The sequence below is a fragment of the Corythoichthys intestinalis genome, chromosome 7, assembly GCF_030265065.1.
Source record: "Corythoichthys intestinalis isolate RoL2023-P3 chromosome 7, ASM3026506v1, whole genome shotgun sequence".
NCBI classification, from domain to species: Eukaryota; Metazoa; Chordata; class Actinopteri; order Syngnathiformes; family Syngnathidae; genus Corythoichthys; species Corythoichthys intestinalis.
This window is the reverse complement of record NC_080401.1, coordinates 2,420,959-2,439,081: the sequence shown is the minus strand read 5'-3', so window position 1 is coordinate 2,439,081 and position 18,123 is coordinate 2,420,959. Positions and strand designations below refer to the sequence as shown.

At 41.1% G+C, this 18,123-nt stretch overlaps 1 protein-coding gene across 1 annotated transcript in view; it reads right to left on the bottom strand.

The window, feature by feature from the left end:
• Positions 1 to 18,123, bottom strand: part of kifap3a (kinesin-associated protein 3a) — a 75,562-nt gene that overhangs the window by 25,270 nt on the left and 32,169 nt on the right. The window contains exons 9-13 of the mRNA XM_057841134.1: positions 14,254 to 14,432; positions 11,742 to 11,904; positions 5,993 to 6,093; positions 4,684 to 4,792; positions 1,175 to 1,287 (exon numbers count right to left, since the gene is read on the bottom strand). Coding sequence (XP_057697117.1) covers positions 1,175 to 1,287; positions 4,684 to 4,792; positions 5,993 to 6,093; positions 11,742 to 11,904; positions 14,254 to 14,432 — 665 coding nt within the window. The remainder of the gene's footprint in view (positions 1 to 1,174; positions 1,288 to 4,683; positions 4,793 to 5,992; positions 6,094 to 11,741; positions 11,905 to 14,253; positions 14,433 to 18,123) is intronic.

Below are 18,123 nucleotides of genomic sequence, written 5' to 3'. Positions count from 1 at the left end.
CTTGTGTATAGAAATTAATCATAAATTATGCATAAATTCATTTACAGAACAAATCCCAAGAATCGCATGTTGTTTAGAAAAATTTAATGTAATTTGAGAGTGTCGGAGATTTGTTAATGCACTGAAAAGCTGGACCAACAATTCACGCCCCTGACATTAAAAAAAAAAAAAAAAACTTTAGAAATCTGATGCATCTGGGGAGCGAGCAGCCAGGATCCAACTGTATTTCAACATGCCAAAACAGTTACATCAACTGTCGTTTTTCAAAAAGACGGAAAATGATTCAAAACGAGTCAGAAAAGCAAAACCGGCGATGAGGGTAGCTGCAGCGATCATGCTAACATGCAGGACCGGGTGCAGCAGGAGGGTAGCGCCGCAGCAGCTAGCCAGGTTCACAGACAGACAGCTAAGCCGGGGCAGGAGGCTGCTACCGTGGCAGCAGCTGGTCAGGTTCAGCGCCACCCGGAGTGGGGGCCAGCTACAGCACCAGCAGTCAGCCAGGTGGACCACCAACAGGCCAGTACCCTTATGGGAAATTTGGGTTTGGGCTGCACAATTTGTAAGGCGTTGGGAACTTTGGGGATGAAACTCACAAAGGAATGGGTTTTATTTATTGTAATGTCAGATTTTTTTTTTTTTTTTTTTTTATGTTTTACAAGCTAGACCTGTTGAGAAACTAATTGCTGACTGTGTACTGTTAGTCCCACCAGTGGTTATGTGGACAATTGCCCGTGCTGTGCAGAGTATAGCCTAAATCATTGTAAATTGTACACAGGTTGCAGACTCCCGGCCTATACACTCAAATTCCCATTCTCCATGTCTAAGCAGCTGAACAGGAGAGGCGAAAGAAAAATTAAAATAAAAAACAAAAATGATCCATCTTACCGAAAACAACGGTGTTTGTCAACTAGAAATTATTGAAACGATGTCCAAGACGGTCATGCTTTGAAATTTGAAATTCCAAAGCCGTGATTGCCTAATTGGTCTGCGTCAGTCCACAGTAGTGGTGCTGTTTTTTTTTTTTTTTTTTTTGCAAATTTAATAAATTAAATAATTATAAGATGACCCTTGCATCTATTGGTTTTTCTGTATGAGTCCCTAAGGGAAAAAAAAGTTTGTGCACTCGGGTTAAACAATAAATTCAATCAACACTCCCTTATTCTTAAATACTGACCAAGAAAAGGCTTTTGGTAGGACCATTGTGCTGGGAAATATTCCTGATCATCTTCATCACCAGAACATCTTTCAGTTTCACTGACCGTTTCATCAGCATCTTTAAACCATTACCTAAAAAGGGAAAAATAATACAATTAAAGGTTCAAAGACACGTGGCCGTAGATGACCAAGTACATGATCAAAGTGATTTCTGATAATGCACCAATTGCTTATCCTTTGCATTACATTGCATCCAAAAATTAAGAATAAATCTAGAAGGAAAAAAATTTTTTTAGTTGTTTAATTATTGTTTTGGTTCTTAATTTACCCTCCATGTTACCAGATGTGGTAATTGAGACTTTTATTTGGTGTTTAATCCAAAGAGTTCAATTTTCTCCCACTCCTCCTCTGGATCATCCAGATGGTCTTCAGCAAATTTCAGATGGGCCTTTTTCATGTTTTTTTTGGCTAGTAGCTCAGTGTTTCCCAGCCACTATGCCGCAGGAAATTATCCGTCAATAATGTGCCATTGTCCCCGTGATCCTCACAAAGGCATATTATGAGAATGAAGTCAAACATTGTAATATAACAACATCAGTCGTAATACATTGCAACAGAACAAGATTAAAATTGTACTATTATGAGGAAAAGAAATCGTAATAATAGCAGATTAAATTGTACTATTACGAGGAAAAGAATTCCTAATATTAAGTCATTTTTTTGCCAATTTTTACATTTTGTGAACCTGAAGTTGTTTGAAGTTGTTCTTTTGGCGTAATATTAGGAGATTGAAGTAATGTTGAAAGAACGAAGTAAATAAAAAATACGACATTAAAGTCGTTTTATTATTTTTACATTACATGAACCATAAGTTGTTCGTGGTGTGCAGACATCACATTTTGGCAATGTGTGAACACAAAACTATATTGCTAATATAGGCTACAGTTTTAAATTTTAAGATTTTCAGCTGATGAAAACATTAACTAATATGCTAATATGTTTGTTTATGCATCCATTATTTAATCTTGAAGTATATTTAGCAGTGTTTTGTAGGAATACAGTATGTGTTTGATTTGTTAAGGGCATTGTAAAAAAAAAAAAAAAATTAAAAACATTTTTGAGCATTTAAGCTAGCGGACTTTTGCTATGCAAGTTAGCCAATTAGTTAGCATCAGCAGTGTTGCGGGCGCTTAACCAGTCTCTTGTGGTGAAGAGGGAGCTGAGCCGGAAGGCGAAGCTCTCGATTTATCGGTCAATCTACATTCCTACCCTCACCTATGGCCATGAAATTTGGGTAATGACCGAAAGAACAAGATTGCGGATACAAGCGGCTGAAATGAGTTTCCTTCGGAGAGTGGCCGGGCTCAGCCTTCGAGATAGGGTTAGGAGCTCGGTCATCCGGGAGGGACTCGGAGTAGAGCCGCTGCTCCTTCATGTCGAGAGGAGCCAGTTGAGGTGGTTTGGACATCTGGTTAGGATGCCCCCTGGACGCCTCCCTCGGGAGGTGTTTCAGGCATGTCCAACTGGGAGGAGACCCCGGGGCCGACCCAGGACACGCTGGAAGGATTATATCTCTCGGCTTGCCTGGGAACGCCTTGGGATTCTCCCAGATGAGCTGGTGGAAGTGGCAGGGGAGAGGGCTGTCTGGGCCTCTTTGCTGAGGCTGCTGCCCCCGCGACCCGGATTCGGATAAGCGGGAGACGACGAACGAACGAACGAACGAAGTTAGCCAATTGTTCTTTTGTTGTACTTAGATCCTCATTCATTAATTTTTTTTTATATCGTTTGAGGCTAAGCTCAGGTAATTCATTTGTAAATGCATTTATTGCTCTCGTGAAATGAAAGTGCAACTTTCATAGTTTGAAGAAACACTCAGGAATTTAATTTCATATTCGCATTTAATGCTCTTATGAAAGTGTAATCTTAGCAAGCCATAATTAATATGACAGCAAGCTAGACACTTATTAGTTTTACATATCCTAAAATTTATTCTGCAACGCATTAAATGTTTGTAATCCAATTACTCAATTATTCGATCTAACTAATTGATAGATTAATCGATTACCTAAGTAATCGATAGCTGCTGCCCTAATATATACATACATAAAAATATATACACATACATATATTCAAGTAGTCCCCGGGTTACGAGGTACCTGACTTACGTGATTTCGACTTTATGACGCCGGTTCTCATCTGCCATTTTTTCTCCAGTTTCTTTTTTCAGTTGCGTAACAGTGCCGCGTCTGCCAATTCCTGCTTATTTTTAACTTCATTTTAATCATATAATACATATATTTGGATAGTTATTTTGAGATTTTGGGGGTAGTTAGGGGTACTTAAAGGGGTAATTCCGACCTCCGTGGAAATTCGGGTTACGTCACCAGCATAGGAACGGAACTCCTTCGTAACCCATGGAGTAACTGTATTATTATTATTAAAGGTGGGAATCTTTGGGCACCTAACGATTCGATTAAGATTACGATTCAGAGGCTCCGATTCAATTATAAATCGATTATTGATGCACCGCAACCACCCCCCCACTTTTAATTTTTTGTACACTAGTTCCAAAATTGTTCAAAAATCCTCTCAGGCTAAACAAACTACTATTTCAGTATCAAGTTAACCGTTAAAAACAGTGAATAAAATACTCAAGTCCCCATTCTGTATCGGTAGCTTTAAACTACAATTAATTTAATGTTGTGACTCAACCGTTAAAGTTGTTAAAATTCCTCCCGTTATTCCATAATTTCCCTTCTGTCTACTTTCAACGTGAAAGTTTTAAAACTGTTTCATCATTTAAAGATCAATTCAAGTCAAGATTTTGCCGATTTGTTTTTTTTTTTGTTTGTTTTTATATTTTGTTTGTTTTTTTTAGATAAAATGTCATTAGGTTCGCTACAACAGAGCCTTCTAGAGAAGCCTACTGCTTTAAGATGGCGCCTGTTTACTAGCGCGGGAAAGTCTGTCATTTCGCATCTAGTTCTTGGTATATGATCTAACTTGGCCGTCGGCTGTCATTTCATATCTAGTTCTAGATATACTGTATGTCATATCTACCATAGCCGTATGTTGCCGTATGTTTGTAGCAACTAGCAACTGGGCGCTGTTTGTAGCGGCTGACGGTCGCAGTCAGGTATTATTGTTTTTTTTATCTAGCGGCATGAGTTGAACATGATATTTACTCTAGGTCCGTTCCTCGTTACGTCCTGAAGACCGCGCTGACTGTGTTTTATTTCCGCTTTACCTGGTATAATTCAATAATCGGAATTTGGATGTTTGTGAATCGTTCTCGAATCTTCCACAGCCGTATCGCGAATGATCTAAGAATCAGAAATTTCGCACGCCTCTAATTATTATTATACATTATAATATGTGTATATCTACTGTATTTTGGGGGGGTAAATCCTCCCAAACCACAGTCCATCTCGAGTGGTATATCTAAAATACACTTTGGTGTAGAACTTGCATCGTTTTAAGATATTTATATATATATATATTTTGGTTTTTGAAGTTATGAAGTCATACCTTCACACATGACTTGGGCATTCGTCTTATTGGCAGCCAAGTTGATGCACAACGAAATGAGTTCAAAATCCATCTTGAGGTCACCAAAGTCATAAATCATCTTCATTAGCTGTTAATGAAAAGATTTAGCAAATCATATGTTTAGTTGAAAGCAAAATGCACAAATGTAAATATGACCCCCCCCCAAAAAATTGTATGATTATATCTGTAATTTTCTCCCACAAAATATGCAGTATTTACAGTATATTTATGTATGCGACGGTTTATTTCCAGGTCTTTTAAAAAAAAAAAAAAAAAAAAATGTTTTTTTTAAAAAACAGTCAGGAAGCTAGTACAGAATGTTGCAGCCAAAGTCCTTACAAATACAAGGAAACTGGAACATATTACACCAGTTATGCAATGGTTACACTGGCTTCCAGTGAGTCAAAGGATAGACTATGAAATACTACTGCTTGACTACAAAACACTTAATGGCCTTAGACCAAAATACATGCTTGATTTGTTTGAACCCATATGAAGCATCTCGACCCCTAAAGTCGTCTGGAACTGTTCTGCTGTATGTTCCAAGAACAAGAACTAAGCAGGGTGAGGCAGCATTTAGTTACTATGCTCTTCACCTCTGGATCAAGTTACATGAAAGTCTGAAGTGTGTTCAAACTGTTAGCTCCTTTAGGTCAGGGTTAAAAACAGTACTGTTTACCACAGCCAAATTTTGAAAGTTGAAAGGATCATATAACCAGCTTTTAGTCTTTTTTTTTTATGTTTGGCATATTTCTTTTAAACATTACCAGTTTAATTTTTGTTAGAATTTTACTCACACTGGCAGTCAAGGGGTTTTTCATTTGTCTTTGCTTGCCCCTAGATCCACATCAGCACCCAATGGCACGACAACAGCAAAAAGTAATAAAATAAGAACTTTAAATCCTTGAACATGTCTTGTATCATACATGTGTTAACATGTACCGTGGGTTGCAACATTTCATGATCACTAAATACATGGAATCCAGTTCTATTAGCAGCCAAATGCAGAGGGGATACGTCAAACTCCCCTGTTCTAAAGAAAATATGTTAAATTATATATTTTAAAAAAAAAAAAAAAAACAGCTCAAGTTCTCTGCATGGTCAAATGAATAGGACATGTATGGATAAAAAAAAAAAATACAGACACACACACAAAAAAAAAAACAAAGTTCTTCGTGCCAATGCGATACAAAAGTTAACATTTTCCTTGTTTTCATGATTATTGAGTTTTGCTTTAGTGCATAAATGTGTAATTTTGTTCTACCAGTGAACAATTTAGCAATATTACCTGAGGGATACAGTTTGTATTAGCAAACATGGGCTTGAATCTGTCCTCCATGCTGATGTGGTATAGAATGCACATGCTGAGCTGTCTCTGGCCATCATCCGCTAAAAAAAAACACAATTCAGTCAATAAATGGATGAAATGAATGAATTTTGTGGTGTGGCAAGAGCACATAATGGAGAATATTGGAGAAATGATTGTGGTATGAAAACGTTTGGGAACACCCCAGTCAATTCTTATTATTTTCATTCATAAATCAGCAACTTGATATTGATGTATCAAAAAACTAATGGAGAGAAACAGTAACAGTTCAGAATTGAAACCAGGTTTGTCAGACTAGCAAAAGATGTGCACTTTGCATCAAAACTGTTTTAACCTGATGCAAAAATGTGGGCACCCCTGTCATTTTGTTGATTTGAATACCGTGAACTCTCATGGTATGAGCACATCACATCACAAGTTTTTCACAATTCGAGCATCGCCACAAGAGAAAATGGGTCACACTATACGAGCCAATTTTCACAAAAGAGCAAAATTCAGAAAAGCCTCCAGTTCGCTTGGTGCTGGCGTAAGGTGGCATTTTGCATCAACAGAATCCCCGATCTGCCCACCTACTGCTCATTCTCATGGTCTCCGGTGAAAGATTTTTAAAATAAATTTGCATCTGAATCATTTTTGCTTAAAAGTAAACGTTAACCACGTCCCCAGTTTATGTACGAAAAATGTTTTGTTTCGCTCATGTTATGCCCCCACCACCAGGTCACCTAATGCTGTATGGTCAGTATTTGGCTACCAATCAGCTGCCCCTCGTGTCACCCACCTGTTCCTTCATCGTCTCGTTACCCACTGTTCTGTCTATATAAGTTCCCAGTTTTATCTTATCAGGTCGTCATCCATTTTGGGTCATGTTTACATGTGCTCTGTCCCGTCGTGTTTCCCAGCTCCACTGAGGGGCAAATGAAGCCGCATTGGGTCAATGTTCAAATGGTTGGCAACTGATAATTACTTTTTGGGGTAAACCTTTTGCATTTTACAGACGAAAATATTTTAAATAAGACTGACACATTTTGAAATGAATGAAATATGACTGATGCTGATAAGGTTCTTCATCCGAAAGACTAAGGCTACGTTCATACTACAGGTCTTAATGCACGAATCCGAATTTTTGTCATATGTTTTTTTGGCGTGCCCGTTCAGACTGCCTTTGTCCATTGAGACCATTCAAGTATTAAGCATGCGCACTAATTCGCAGTCCGACAAGCGCTGAGAAAGACGACCCACATGCGCAGAAGCATCAAAACAAATGACCACACATGCTGGCTGTCATCCGTCATTCCAGGGATATCATATTTTGCTTTCTAAAAAGAGGACACAAATAACAGACATAAATAATCCCAGTTTAGGCTTATATTCAAAGTATAGATAGATATATAGTATCGATAGCATGCACGCACTGTCCATGCATGTCACACACACATACGCGCAGTTTGCCCCGACTCTCGGCCGTGTAAGCAATGTTGAAATATTGCTTATATGGAGCAGACATAAAATCGATCATTCTCAGGCTTATCCTCAACCCATTTTTATTTTTTTTTATGACTGTTGTCAAGTCCAACCCTTCCTAAAAAGCCGTGTTCAAGGCAAGCTAGGCGCTAATAACGCATAGCTGCACCACTACCGTGGCGTCTCTCTCTCGCTTTTTGATGACGCAATTGCTGCATGAATTCCGATTTGAGAGACTGGACAGTACAGACTGCCGCGACAGTCTGGAAAAATGTGGCCCAGATCGGATTTGAACCACATACGAAAGTTACCCAGATCGGATTTGAAATGGTCCAGTTCTATGCGACTTGTCACGTTCAGACCGTCAAGTTAATGCCTCACTCGAGTCGGGAAAAACACGAAAAAATCGGATTCGTGCATTTAGACCTGTAGTATGAACGTAGCCGAAGACACAAATTAAAACGGCTGCCAAACACAACACTGTAGTGGAAGCAGTATCTCATGTCGAAACAACATTTTTGGGGTCAGCAAGAAAATTCTCAGGAATTTTTACCACTCCTTTACGGAGTCCCCTCACCTTTTCCAAAACCTGCTGGTACAATGCCTTTGGCCTGCACCCCAAAACCCACCAGCGGAGACCAGTGAAGGTCTGATCTCGAATTGTTGGACTGCAAGTCTGTGATCTTTCATTCCTTTATGACTAGACGACTGTCCACACCGCACGAAGGTGTTCTCACAGTACGAGTGATTCCCCTCAACGCGGCAATTGAACTACCCTTGCTGCTGAACTGGGACTAAGAAAATGATCTAGCTCCTTAACTTACACGCACAACGGTCACCCCAGACCCCACCCACTCAACCATACCGGAACCCGCTATCCAGTCTGACTAAAACCACTGAGATGAACACACGTATACCCACGTGCACACGCAACTTAACGTTCCCGTTTGCTCCGTTTTTATTTGTATATACTGACAAAGTGACTCACTCCCTGTTGTGCTTTTTAAGTGACAGGCTGAGGAAAAATATTTCCGGCCTCAGTAAAATTGTGTTAGTGGTCTTCCATTTCTCATTTTCTTCCTCACAGTGAAAAGTGACAGCTGAAATGTAAGAGGTTTTTGTACCCTTCCCACCATGAGGTTGTAAAATCTTTTCATACAGGTCATTTGATAGCTTTTTTAGGGCCCCATGTTGCCGCTCTTTGCTGGAGATTCAAATACAAACAACATGCAGTTAGCCACCTTAAATGTTTACTCATGATTTCATGCATCCGTCTATGAGGTTAAATGCTTGAAAAGCTCACTTGGTAATGTTGGTTTCCAATTAACCAGTGCAGTTACAGGTATAGTGGATCCTCATGATATGAGCACAATCCGTTGCACTACCAAGCTTGTGATGTTAATGTGCTCGTATCATGAATGGATTTTCTCCATGAAAAAATAAATGTAACAGGTGGGTGCCAAGATTGGCCATTACCTCTGAATTGCTCAGTCATTTACAAGCAAAGATGGGGTGAGGTTCACCTGCACTGCTGGCCAAAAGTATTGGAACCCCAGCAATTCAGTCATATAATGCTCAATTTCTTCCAGAAAATGATTGTAATTACAAATGCTTTGGTAGTAATATCTTCATTTATTTTTTTTGCAATGAAAAAACACAAAACAGAATTTAAAAAAATCATTATCATTTTACACAAAACTCTGAAAATGGGCCGGATAAAAGTATTGGCACCCACAGCCAAATACTTACGTAACACAACCTTTAGACCATGCATGTCCAAAGTCCGGCCCGGGGGCCAAATGCGGCCCGTGGTCAAATTTTATCCGGCCCCCAGCCTCTGTCATAAAATCAGTAACGTCTGGCCCGCACACAGACTTAATAAATTGGTCGGCTGTACTGCTACCAGGATATGAAGTAGCTTACACACTAAATGCTGCTCCTCATTTACCAACTAAAAGGCAGCAGCACTCTAAGCAACATTACCCCATGTGACCCCTTACTTCCAATTTTCTAAAATGGCGACTATCAACAAAAAAAAGAAAGTTGACTGCGACGACCGACGCTTCAAGGATAGGTGGAAATTGGACTATTTCTTCACTAAAATAGGCAACAACTGTGTCTGCCTCATTTGCAAAGAGACTGTCGCTGTTTTTAAAGAGATCAATGTGAGGCGATATTACCAAACAAGAAACGCTGACACGTACGACAAGATTACACGAATGATACGCAGCGAGAAATTGAAGCAACTTGAAGCTAGTTTAATTTCACAGCAGCAGTATTTCGCATGAGCCCGAGAGTAAAAGAGAACGCCACAAAGGCTAGTTGAGAGATTGTTGAAATTATTAATTTAAAAAATTAATACAGCAAATGTGACACAAAAAATGGCTTGCTAAAATGTCCTTAAATATAATGTTCTACATAAAGGACGTCAGCCACCCACATTTTTCCCACACCAAATCTGGCCCCCTTTGCAAAAAGTTTGGACACCCCTGCTTTAGACAAAAAAACTGCGAACAACCGCTTCCGGTATGCACCAATGAGTTTCTTACAATGCTCTGCTGGAATTTTTGGCCATTCCTCTTTGGCCAACTGCTCCAGGTGTCGGAGATTTGAAGGGTGCCTTCTCCAAACTGCCATTTTCAGATCTCTTCACAGGTGTTCTAAGGGATTCAGGTATGGACTCATTGCTGGCCACTTTAGAAGTCTCCAGTGCTTTCTCTCAAACCATTTTCTAGTGCTTTTTGGGAACGCCTTGGAATCTCGTCGGAGGAGCTGGCTGAAGTGGCTGGGGAGAGGGAAGTCTGGGCTTCCCTGCTAAAGCTGCTGTCCCCGCGACCCGACCCCGGACTAAGCGGAAGATAATGGATGGATGGACTTCAGACTTCATAATGCCATGCACACGGTCAAGCAGTCCAGTGCCAGAGGCAGCCAAGAAACCCCAAAACATCAGAGAACCTCCACGTTTGACTGTGGGGACCGTGTTCCTTTCTTTTAAGGCAGGGGTGCCCAAGTCCGGTCCTCGAGAGCCTCTATCCAGCTTGTTTTCCATGTTGCCCTCCTCCAACACACCTGAATCAAATAATCAGGATCATTCTCAGGCTCCTGCAGCGCTTGCTGATGAGCTGATCATTTGATTCAGGTGTGATAAAGGATTGAGACATGGGAAACAAGCTGGATAGGGGCTCTTGAGGACCGGACTTGGGCACCCCCGTTTTAAGGCGTCGTTTTTTTTTTTTCCTGTAAACTCTATGGTGATGCATTTTCCCAAAAAGCTCTACTTTTGTCTCATCTGACCAGAGAACATTCCTCCAAAACATTTTTGGCTTTCTCAGATAAGTTTTGGCAAATGCCAGCATGGCTTTTTTATGTCTCTGGGTCAGAAGTGGGGTCTTCCAACCATCGAGGCCCTTTTCATTCAGACACCAACGGATAGTACGGGTTGACACTGTTGTACCCTCGGACTGCAGGACAGCTCGAACTTGTTTGGATGTTAGTCGAGGTTCTTTCCGCTCAATTTTTCTTTTCCGTCCACATCGAGGGAGGTTAGCCACAGTGCCATGGGCTTTATACTTATTGATGACACTACACACGGTAGACACGGGAACATTCAGGGCTTTGGAGATGGACTTGTAGCCTTGAGATTGCCCATGCTTCGTCACAATTTTGCTTAAGTCCTCAGACAGTTCTTTGGTCTTCTTTCTTTTCTCCATGTTCAATGTGGTACACACAAGGACACAGGACAGAGGTTGAGTCAACTTTAATCCATTTTAACTGGCTGCACGTGTGATTTAGTAATTGCCCCCCTTATGTGCCATCGGTAAGAAACAGGTGCTGTTCATTACACAAATTAGAGAAGCATCACATGATTTTTCAAAGGGTGCCAATACTTTTGTCCGGCCCATATTTGGAGTTTTGTGTAAAGTGATATTGATTTAATTTTTTTTCCATTCTGTTCCGTGTTTTTTCATTACATACAAAATAAATGAATATATTACAACCAGATCATTTGTAATTACAATCATTTTCTGGGAGAAACTGAGCATTATCTGACACAATTGCAGGGGTGCCAATACTTTTGGCCAGCAGTGTATTTGTTTAATAGTGTGCACAACAATACTGCAACAGTTTAAGGACAATGAGGTCCTTAAACTGTTGCAATGTATAACTGAAAGGAATTTAGGGATTTAATTATCTATGGTCCTTAAATGGTGGCAGGCATGATCACAAGAGAAGTGTTCGGACAGCTCACCAAGGAGTGAAGACAGTTTAGCAATAAGTCCAGCCTGGACCATTTGGCTGCGCAGAGCAGTATCAAATGAAAGGTTGAGCAATAGGCGTAATGTAGTGCTTAGTAGGTCTTCATGCTCACATGGCACCAGCAGGGCCAGCTTCTCCACTGCCAATACTTCAGCCTATAAACACCAGAAATGGACAAAGACCTTTCTGTATTTTTTTTTTTTTTTTTTCAGAAATAGAGCTCAACACAAGCACAAAATGTACATCTTCTGATAAAATTTACAGCTGGTATATAAATATTGGTACAATAACACAAGTAGGTCAGTCAGTATAGTGTATGCAAGTCATATGATGAGTGTGTTCTATATATCTTACAGTCTCACAATACATGGACTGTAAAAAAGAAATAAAAGATGAACACATCAAATCTGTGGAGTCATTTCGTTAACTTAATAAGTGAAAAAAGAAGATTGAAATAGCTTTAAACCAGTACTTGCACTGAAATCATTTGTCACTCAGGTTACTGTTTTGACTTATCATACGTTGTATACTGTCATATTTCAATGTTGCTTACGAGTTCTGTAATTTTTGTTTACCTGGTTGTTTACGAGTATGCTTAAAGTTCAATACATATTTGGAGTATTATTGGTTGGGTTTATATTCTAAGATACACATGATATAGTGAGTTTCAATTGCCTATCAATCATTCAATCATTTTCACACGTGCTTTAAAAATTTTTTTTAAAGTATATCAGTTTACAAAATCTGCTCTACACATCGGCAATCGGCTGTTTTTTTTTTTTAAACAGGTATTGGCCTTGGAAAACGTCATATCAGTCAACCTCTACTTCACATCACCTCCAGGCTGAACAGGAGGTGTGTTACCTTGATGGGGAGTCTGTAGGAGTGGTCCTGGTCCTGAATAAGGACTCCCATGCAGAACAACACTGGGCACTGTGCTCAGAGCAGCAATAGCAGTGACAGGTGAGGTGCAGAACGGAATAATTCCGGAAATTAATTGTTCCTGATGCAATAAAACAGTAGAACAACTCATTCTGAATTTGTCCATCTTGTAATCATTTCTGCTAGCGGTTAATGCCACAATTGGCCAGAGTTAAGTTCTTTAAAGCAACAGCACAACTGGCCAATAATCCACCTATTCTTAGAAAAATAAATAAAATGCAGTTAACGAGAAAAATGTTTTTTTTTGTTTCTTTCTTAACCTCTCCTGTTCAGGTGCTCGAAACGAAGAATGGGAATATGAGTGTCCTATTGGTCTGAACGGTTTCAATGTATCACATGAGAGTCTGACATTACTCCCACTGTGATTTTTTATTATGTTTTGTTTATTAGGAGAATGCAGGGAGCATGAAGGGGTTATGGGGGAACAGAAAGGAAAAGGAGAGACAGACAGATGAGAAGAACAAAAAACAACAACAAATACATTCAACGCCTACACTAACTCCATTAACCGGCCTTCAGGGAAGGGATGATGAGACGCACCACCGCATCCCCATACTGACACGGCACACAGCAGGACCCCCACAGCCCACCGGCACTCAGCCAGTGACCCGCGCCGGAGCCTCAGGAGGATACTCGAGCAGAAAAGAGGGGAAGGCGGAAGCAGGAAAGTGGCGAGAAGCTGGCGCAGGACCGGAGCCCCGAAACCACACGCCCAACCCGCAACCGACAGCCCAGACGAACAAGAGGCCACGCCTCGGGAGCCACGCCATAGAGAAAAAGTGTAGGACCCATCTACAGCCCTATAACTGTGGCTGCTAAGACCCCAACTGGCAGCCATTACTCAGCTCAGTGATGGAATTGTGTGGGGGTAGTGCACTGTATGGGCGCTTTAAACAAGTTCAGCATTCAAACTGCCCCAACCGAACTTTCCGAGTAGCATCACGTGGAAGAAAGTCGCACTCATTGATTGGACAAATAGAAGAGGAAATACCTCCCTCCTAGGAGGGGAAGGAGCGTGGAGCGTCACAGCGTGGTGCTGTGACACTGCACGAGATGTACTGTATCATTATTTTTAAATGGTAAACTCTATATATGTTTTTAATTCCCGTTTTTTACTTCGCAATGATAATATAGCCATGCATCTGTATGTGTCAATTTTTTGTCAGCTGACTGTTTTGTGAAGCAGAAGTTTGTATGCATGCAAGTTTGAAAAAAAAAAAAAAAGAATAAAAATGCAATTTAGCACAGCATCGCAAGTCACACTCAGCCAGCTGCGGGATCAGCCAGCTGCGGGATCAGCCCCCCCCACCACACACACACACACACTCAAAGCTGAGCAAACTGGAGTATATAAAAATGCATTGATTATGATTAAAAGCACAATAGGTCTCCCTTTTGTGACTTTTTGGACTGTCAAATTGTCACCACTTCAAGGAAAAAGCGGGACTCACGAAATGGCGGATTTGATGCCATGTAACACCTCAACCATTTTCCTAAAAAGTGCGGGATTAGGAGATTGAGATTTCTGCACAACAGCACTTGTACAGTACGCAACATCTTACCATGTCATTTTTGTTCTCCAAGAAGATGGAAAGTTTCTTGAGGAAAGACACAACCACCAAAAGTAGCTCCTCATCCTTTCTGTCCAGAATCTTCACAAGCATGTTGACTATGTTTTTGTTCCTCATCTTTAGTTCCGTGTGAGTGTCTTCAGCCAGGTTTAACAACAGACACAGAGAAACTGCAGAAAAACACAAAAACTGTTAAATTAATGATATCACCTTAGAAAGGAACTAGGGATGATCATGAATAATTTCAGATTTAAGTAGGAAGGCTAAAAGGATTTACATGGGGCTGGTTACTCAGGATTGTGTAGCAGTGGTGACTAGTGGGGCGGGCCCCCCCAGGGGGGCGCAAGCGAGGCCGGGGGGGTGCATGTGACTTTTTTGCCGTACTAGAATAAAGTTTAATTGCACATCCACTCAGTGGGTGGCAGTGGCGCTGTCATATTCAGAGTGCGCGCAGTATTTTTGAACCAAACAAGAGCACACAGCAAGCAGCAGCAGAGCCGTGGAAAACAGAGTTGCAACACCCCCATAGGGATCCATTATACGATTTTACTTCCGGGTACTTCCGGGTTGTGGAGCCTTGGGTAGTTCGAAACATCTCTTCGACGAGGGCGAACCGCATTCATATGAATGGCTGGTTGCGAGCATATTCGGCGGTAAGTTGATGAAAAAAAACAATTCTTTTTGAGTTTTCAACAGTCTGTTTTCTATCAGAGGCGCTTTATGATATATACGTTGACCTTTATTTGTATGTGCGTGGCGTAATTATACATATACAGTGTTGGCCAAAAGTATTGGCACTCCTGCAATTCTGTCAGATAACGCTCAATTTCTCCCAGAAAATGTTTCCAATTACAAATCCTTTGGTAGTAATATCTTATGAAAAACACACAAAAAAAGAATGGAAAAATTCAATCATTATCATTTTACGCAAAACTCCCAAAATAGGCCAGACAAAGGTATTGGCACCCTTTGAAAAATCATGTGATGCTTCTCTAATTTGTGTAATTAACAGCACCTGTTACTTACCTGTGGCACATAACAGGTGGTGGCAATAACTAAATCACACTTGCAGCCAGTTAAAATGGATTAAAGTTGACTCAACCTCTGTCCAATAAACGTAAACATAATTGAACTGTCCTGTGTCCTTGTGTGTACCACATTGAGCATGGAGAAAAGAAAGAAGACCAAAGAACTGTCTGAGGACTTGAGAGGCAAAACTGTGAGGAAGCATGGGCAATCTCAAGGCTACAAGTCTATCTCCAAAGACTTGAATGTTCCGGTGTCTATCGTGCTCGGTGTCATCAATAAATGTAAAGCCCATGGCACTGTGGCTAAACTCCCGAGATGTGGACGGAAAAGAAAGATTGACGAGAGAGATTTCAACGAAAGAATTGTGCGGACAGTGGATAAAGAACCTCGACTAACTGCCAAACAAGTTCAAGCTGTCCTGCAGTCCGAGGGTATAACAGTGTCAACCCGTGCTATCCGTCGGCGTCTGAATGAAAAAGGACTATGGTAGGATACCCAGACCCCACTTCTAACTCAGAGACATAAAAAAGCCAGGCTGGAGTTTGCCAAAAGAGAAAGCCAAAAATGTTTTGGAAGAATGTTCTCTGGTCAGATGAGACAGGAGTAAAGCTTTTTGGGAAAAGACATCAACATATAGTTTACAGGAAAAGGCCTTCAAAGAAAAGAACATTGTCCCCACAGTCAAACATGGCAGAGGTTCCCTGATGTTTTGGGGTTGCTTTGCTACCTATGGCACTGGACTGCCTGACCGTGTGCATGGTATTATGAAGTCTGAAGACTACCAACAAATTTTGCCGCATAATGTAGGGCCCAGTGTGAGAAAGCTGGGTCCCCCTCAGAGGTCATGGGTCTTCCAGCAGGAAAATGACCCAAAACACACTTCAAAAAGCACTAGAAAATGGTTAGAGAGAAAGCACTGGAGACTTCTAAAGTGGCCAGCAATGAGTGCAGCCCTGAATCCCATTGAACACCTGTGGGGAAATCTGAAAATGGCAGTTTGGAGACGTCACCCTTCAAATCTCTGAGACCCGGAGAAGTTGGCCAAAGAAGAATGGTCCAAAATTCCAGCAAAGCATTGTAAGAAACTCATTGATGGATACCGGAAGAGGTTGTCCGCAGTTTTTTTCTCTAAAGCAGGGGTGTCCAAACTTTTTGCAAAGAGGGCAAGATTTGGTGTGGAAAAAATGTGGGTGGCCGACCTTGGCTGACGTCCTTTACGTAGAACATTATATTTAAGGAAATTTGTTATTTTGTCTAAAGGTTGTGCTACCAAGTATTAGACGGAGGGTGCCAATACTTTTGTCCGACCCATTTTCAGAGTTCTGTGTAAAATGATGATTCTTTTTTTTTTTCCCCCGTTCTCTTTTATGTTTTTTTCTTTGCAAGCAAAATAAATGCAGATATTACTACCAAAGCATTTGTAATTGCAATTTTTATTGGAAAAATTGAGCATTGTCTAACAGAATTGCAGGGGTGCCAATACTTATGGCCAGCAGTGTAGCCTATTTACAGTGGCGGCAGACAATTGGGGGGGGGGGGGCCTGAAACGTTTGCATCTTCCGTTTCCTGAGGGTGGCGTAACAGAAAATAATTGAGAAGGGCTGGTCTAACGACATTATGGACCTCTGGGTTAACTGATGCTCATGATTCGGTGGCTAAAAGAAAACCAACTGCCGATGAGAGTGGAATGAGTGGAATCCTGCCAACTTAAAGAAGGAGCCCAACTGAGAACTAAGGCTAGAATTGGTGAGTTTGTACATCTGAAACTTTTGTCTCAATGTACAAAGGAATAAAACCAGAGACCAATAATGCACGATGCCTTTTCCTCTGCCTCCCGGCTTTTGCTGTGGGACACAAGCAAAGGTTCAGGATCGATCGATACGGCATTGATTGAAGTCACTGAAATCTGGAGGTACTTTATTTTCGAGACCAACTGAGTGATTTTATTCTTCCAAGGGAAAAGAAAATCAAATATTCTGATTTGTAATCTGATAACACATTCGGTATTTGGCAGCAGGGGTTAGTTTGTGCCGGAACATGCCGGAAAATGTTCCGTTCCCTCTTGATTTTGGCCTCCCTGTGTTCCGGGACTTATTTGGCGAGATCCGTTACCTCTCGTGTTTAAAACATAATAATAATATAAAAACGTTTTTAAAAAAATGTATGAAATAAAATAATAATATGCATAAATTCATTTACAGAAAAAAATCCCAAGAATTGTATGTTGTTTATTAAAAAAGCTAACGTCATTTGAGAGAGTCGGAGATTTGTTGATGACAAATCACGCCCCTCCCCAACATAAAAAAAACTTCGGCGGCATCTGGAGAGCAAGCAGCCAGGATTAAACATTATTTCAACATGCCAAAAAGACAATTGAATTTACAGTTGTTGTTTTTTTTTCCAAAAAAAGGAAGATTCAAAATGAGTCAAAAAAGCAACAACCGGCGAACAGGGCAGCTGCAGCGATCATGCTAACTGTGAGAAACAAGTGCAGCAGCAGGCTAGCGCCGCAGCATCTAGCCAGGTTCACGGAGAGCCAGCCAAGCAGGAGGCTACTACATGGCAGCAACTGGTCAGGTTCAGCGCCACCCGGATTCGGGACCAGCTACAGCGCCAGCAGTCAGCCAGGTGGACCAACAACAGCCGGAACAACAGGTCTGTACCCTGGCATCAGCTAGCCCGGTCAAGCAGGCGGAGCGAAAGGCGAACCGCGACATCAGCTCGCTCAAAGGAAGATCCAAAAGGAGAGGAGAGTGCACTAAGCGGAGAAGAAAGTGGGACATCCTCCAGCGACGGGGTTTGGACATCAGCTCAGCTCAGTTCAAGGTGAAG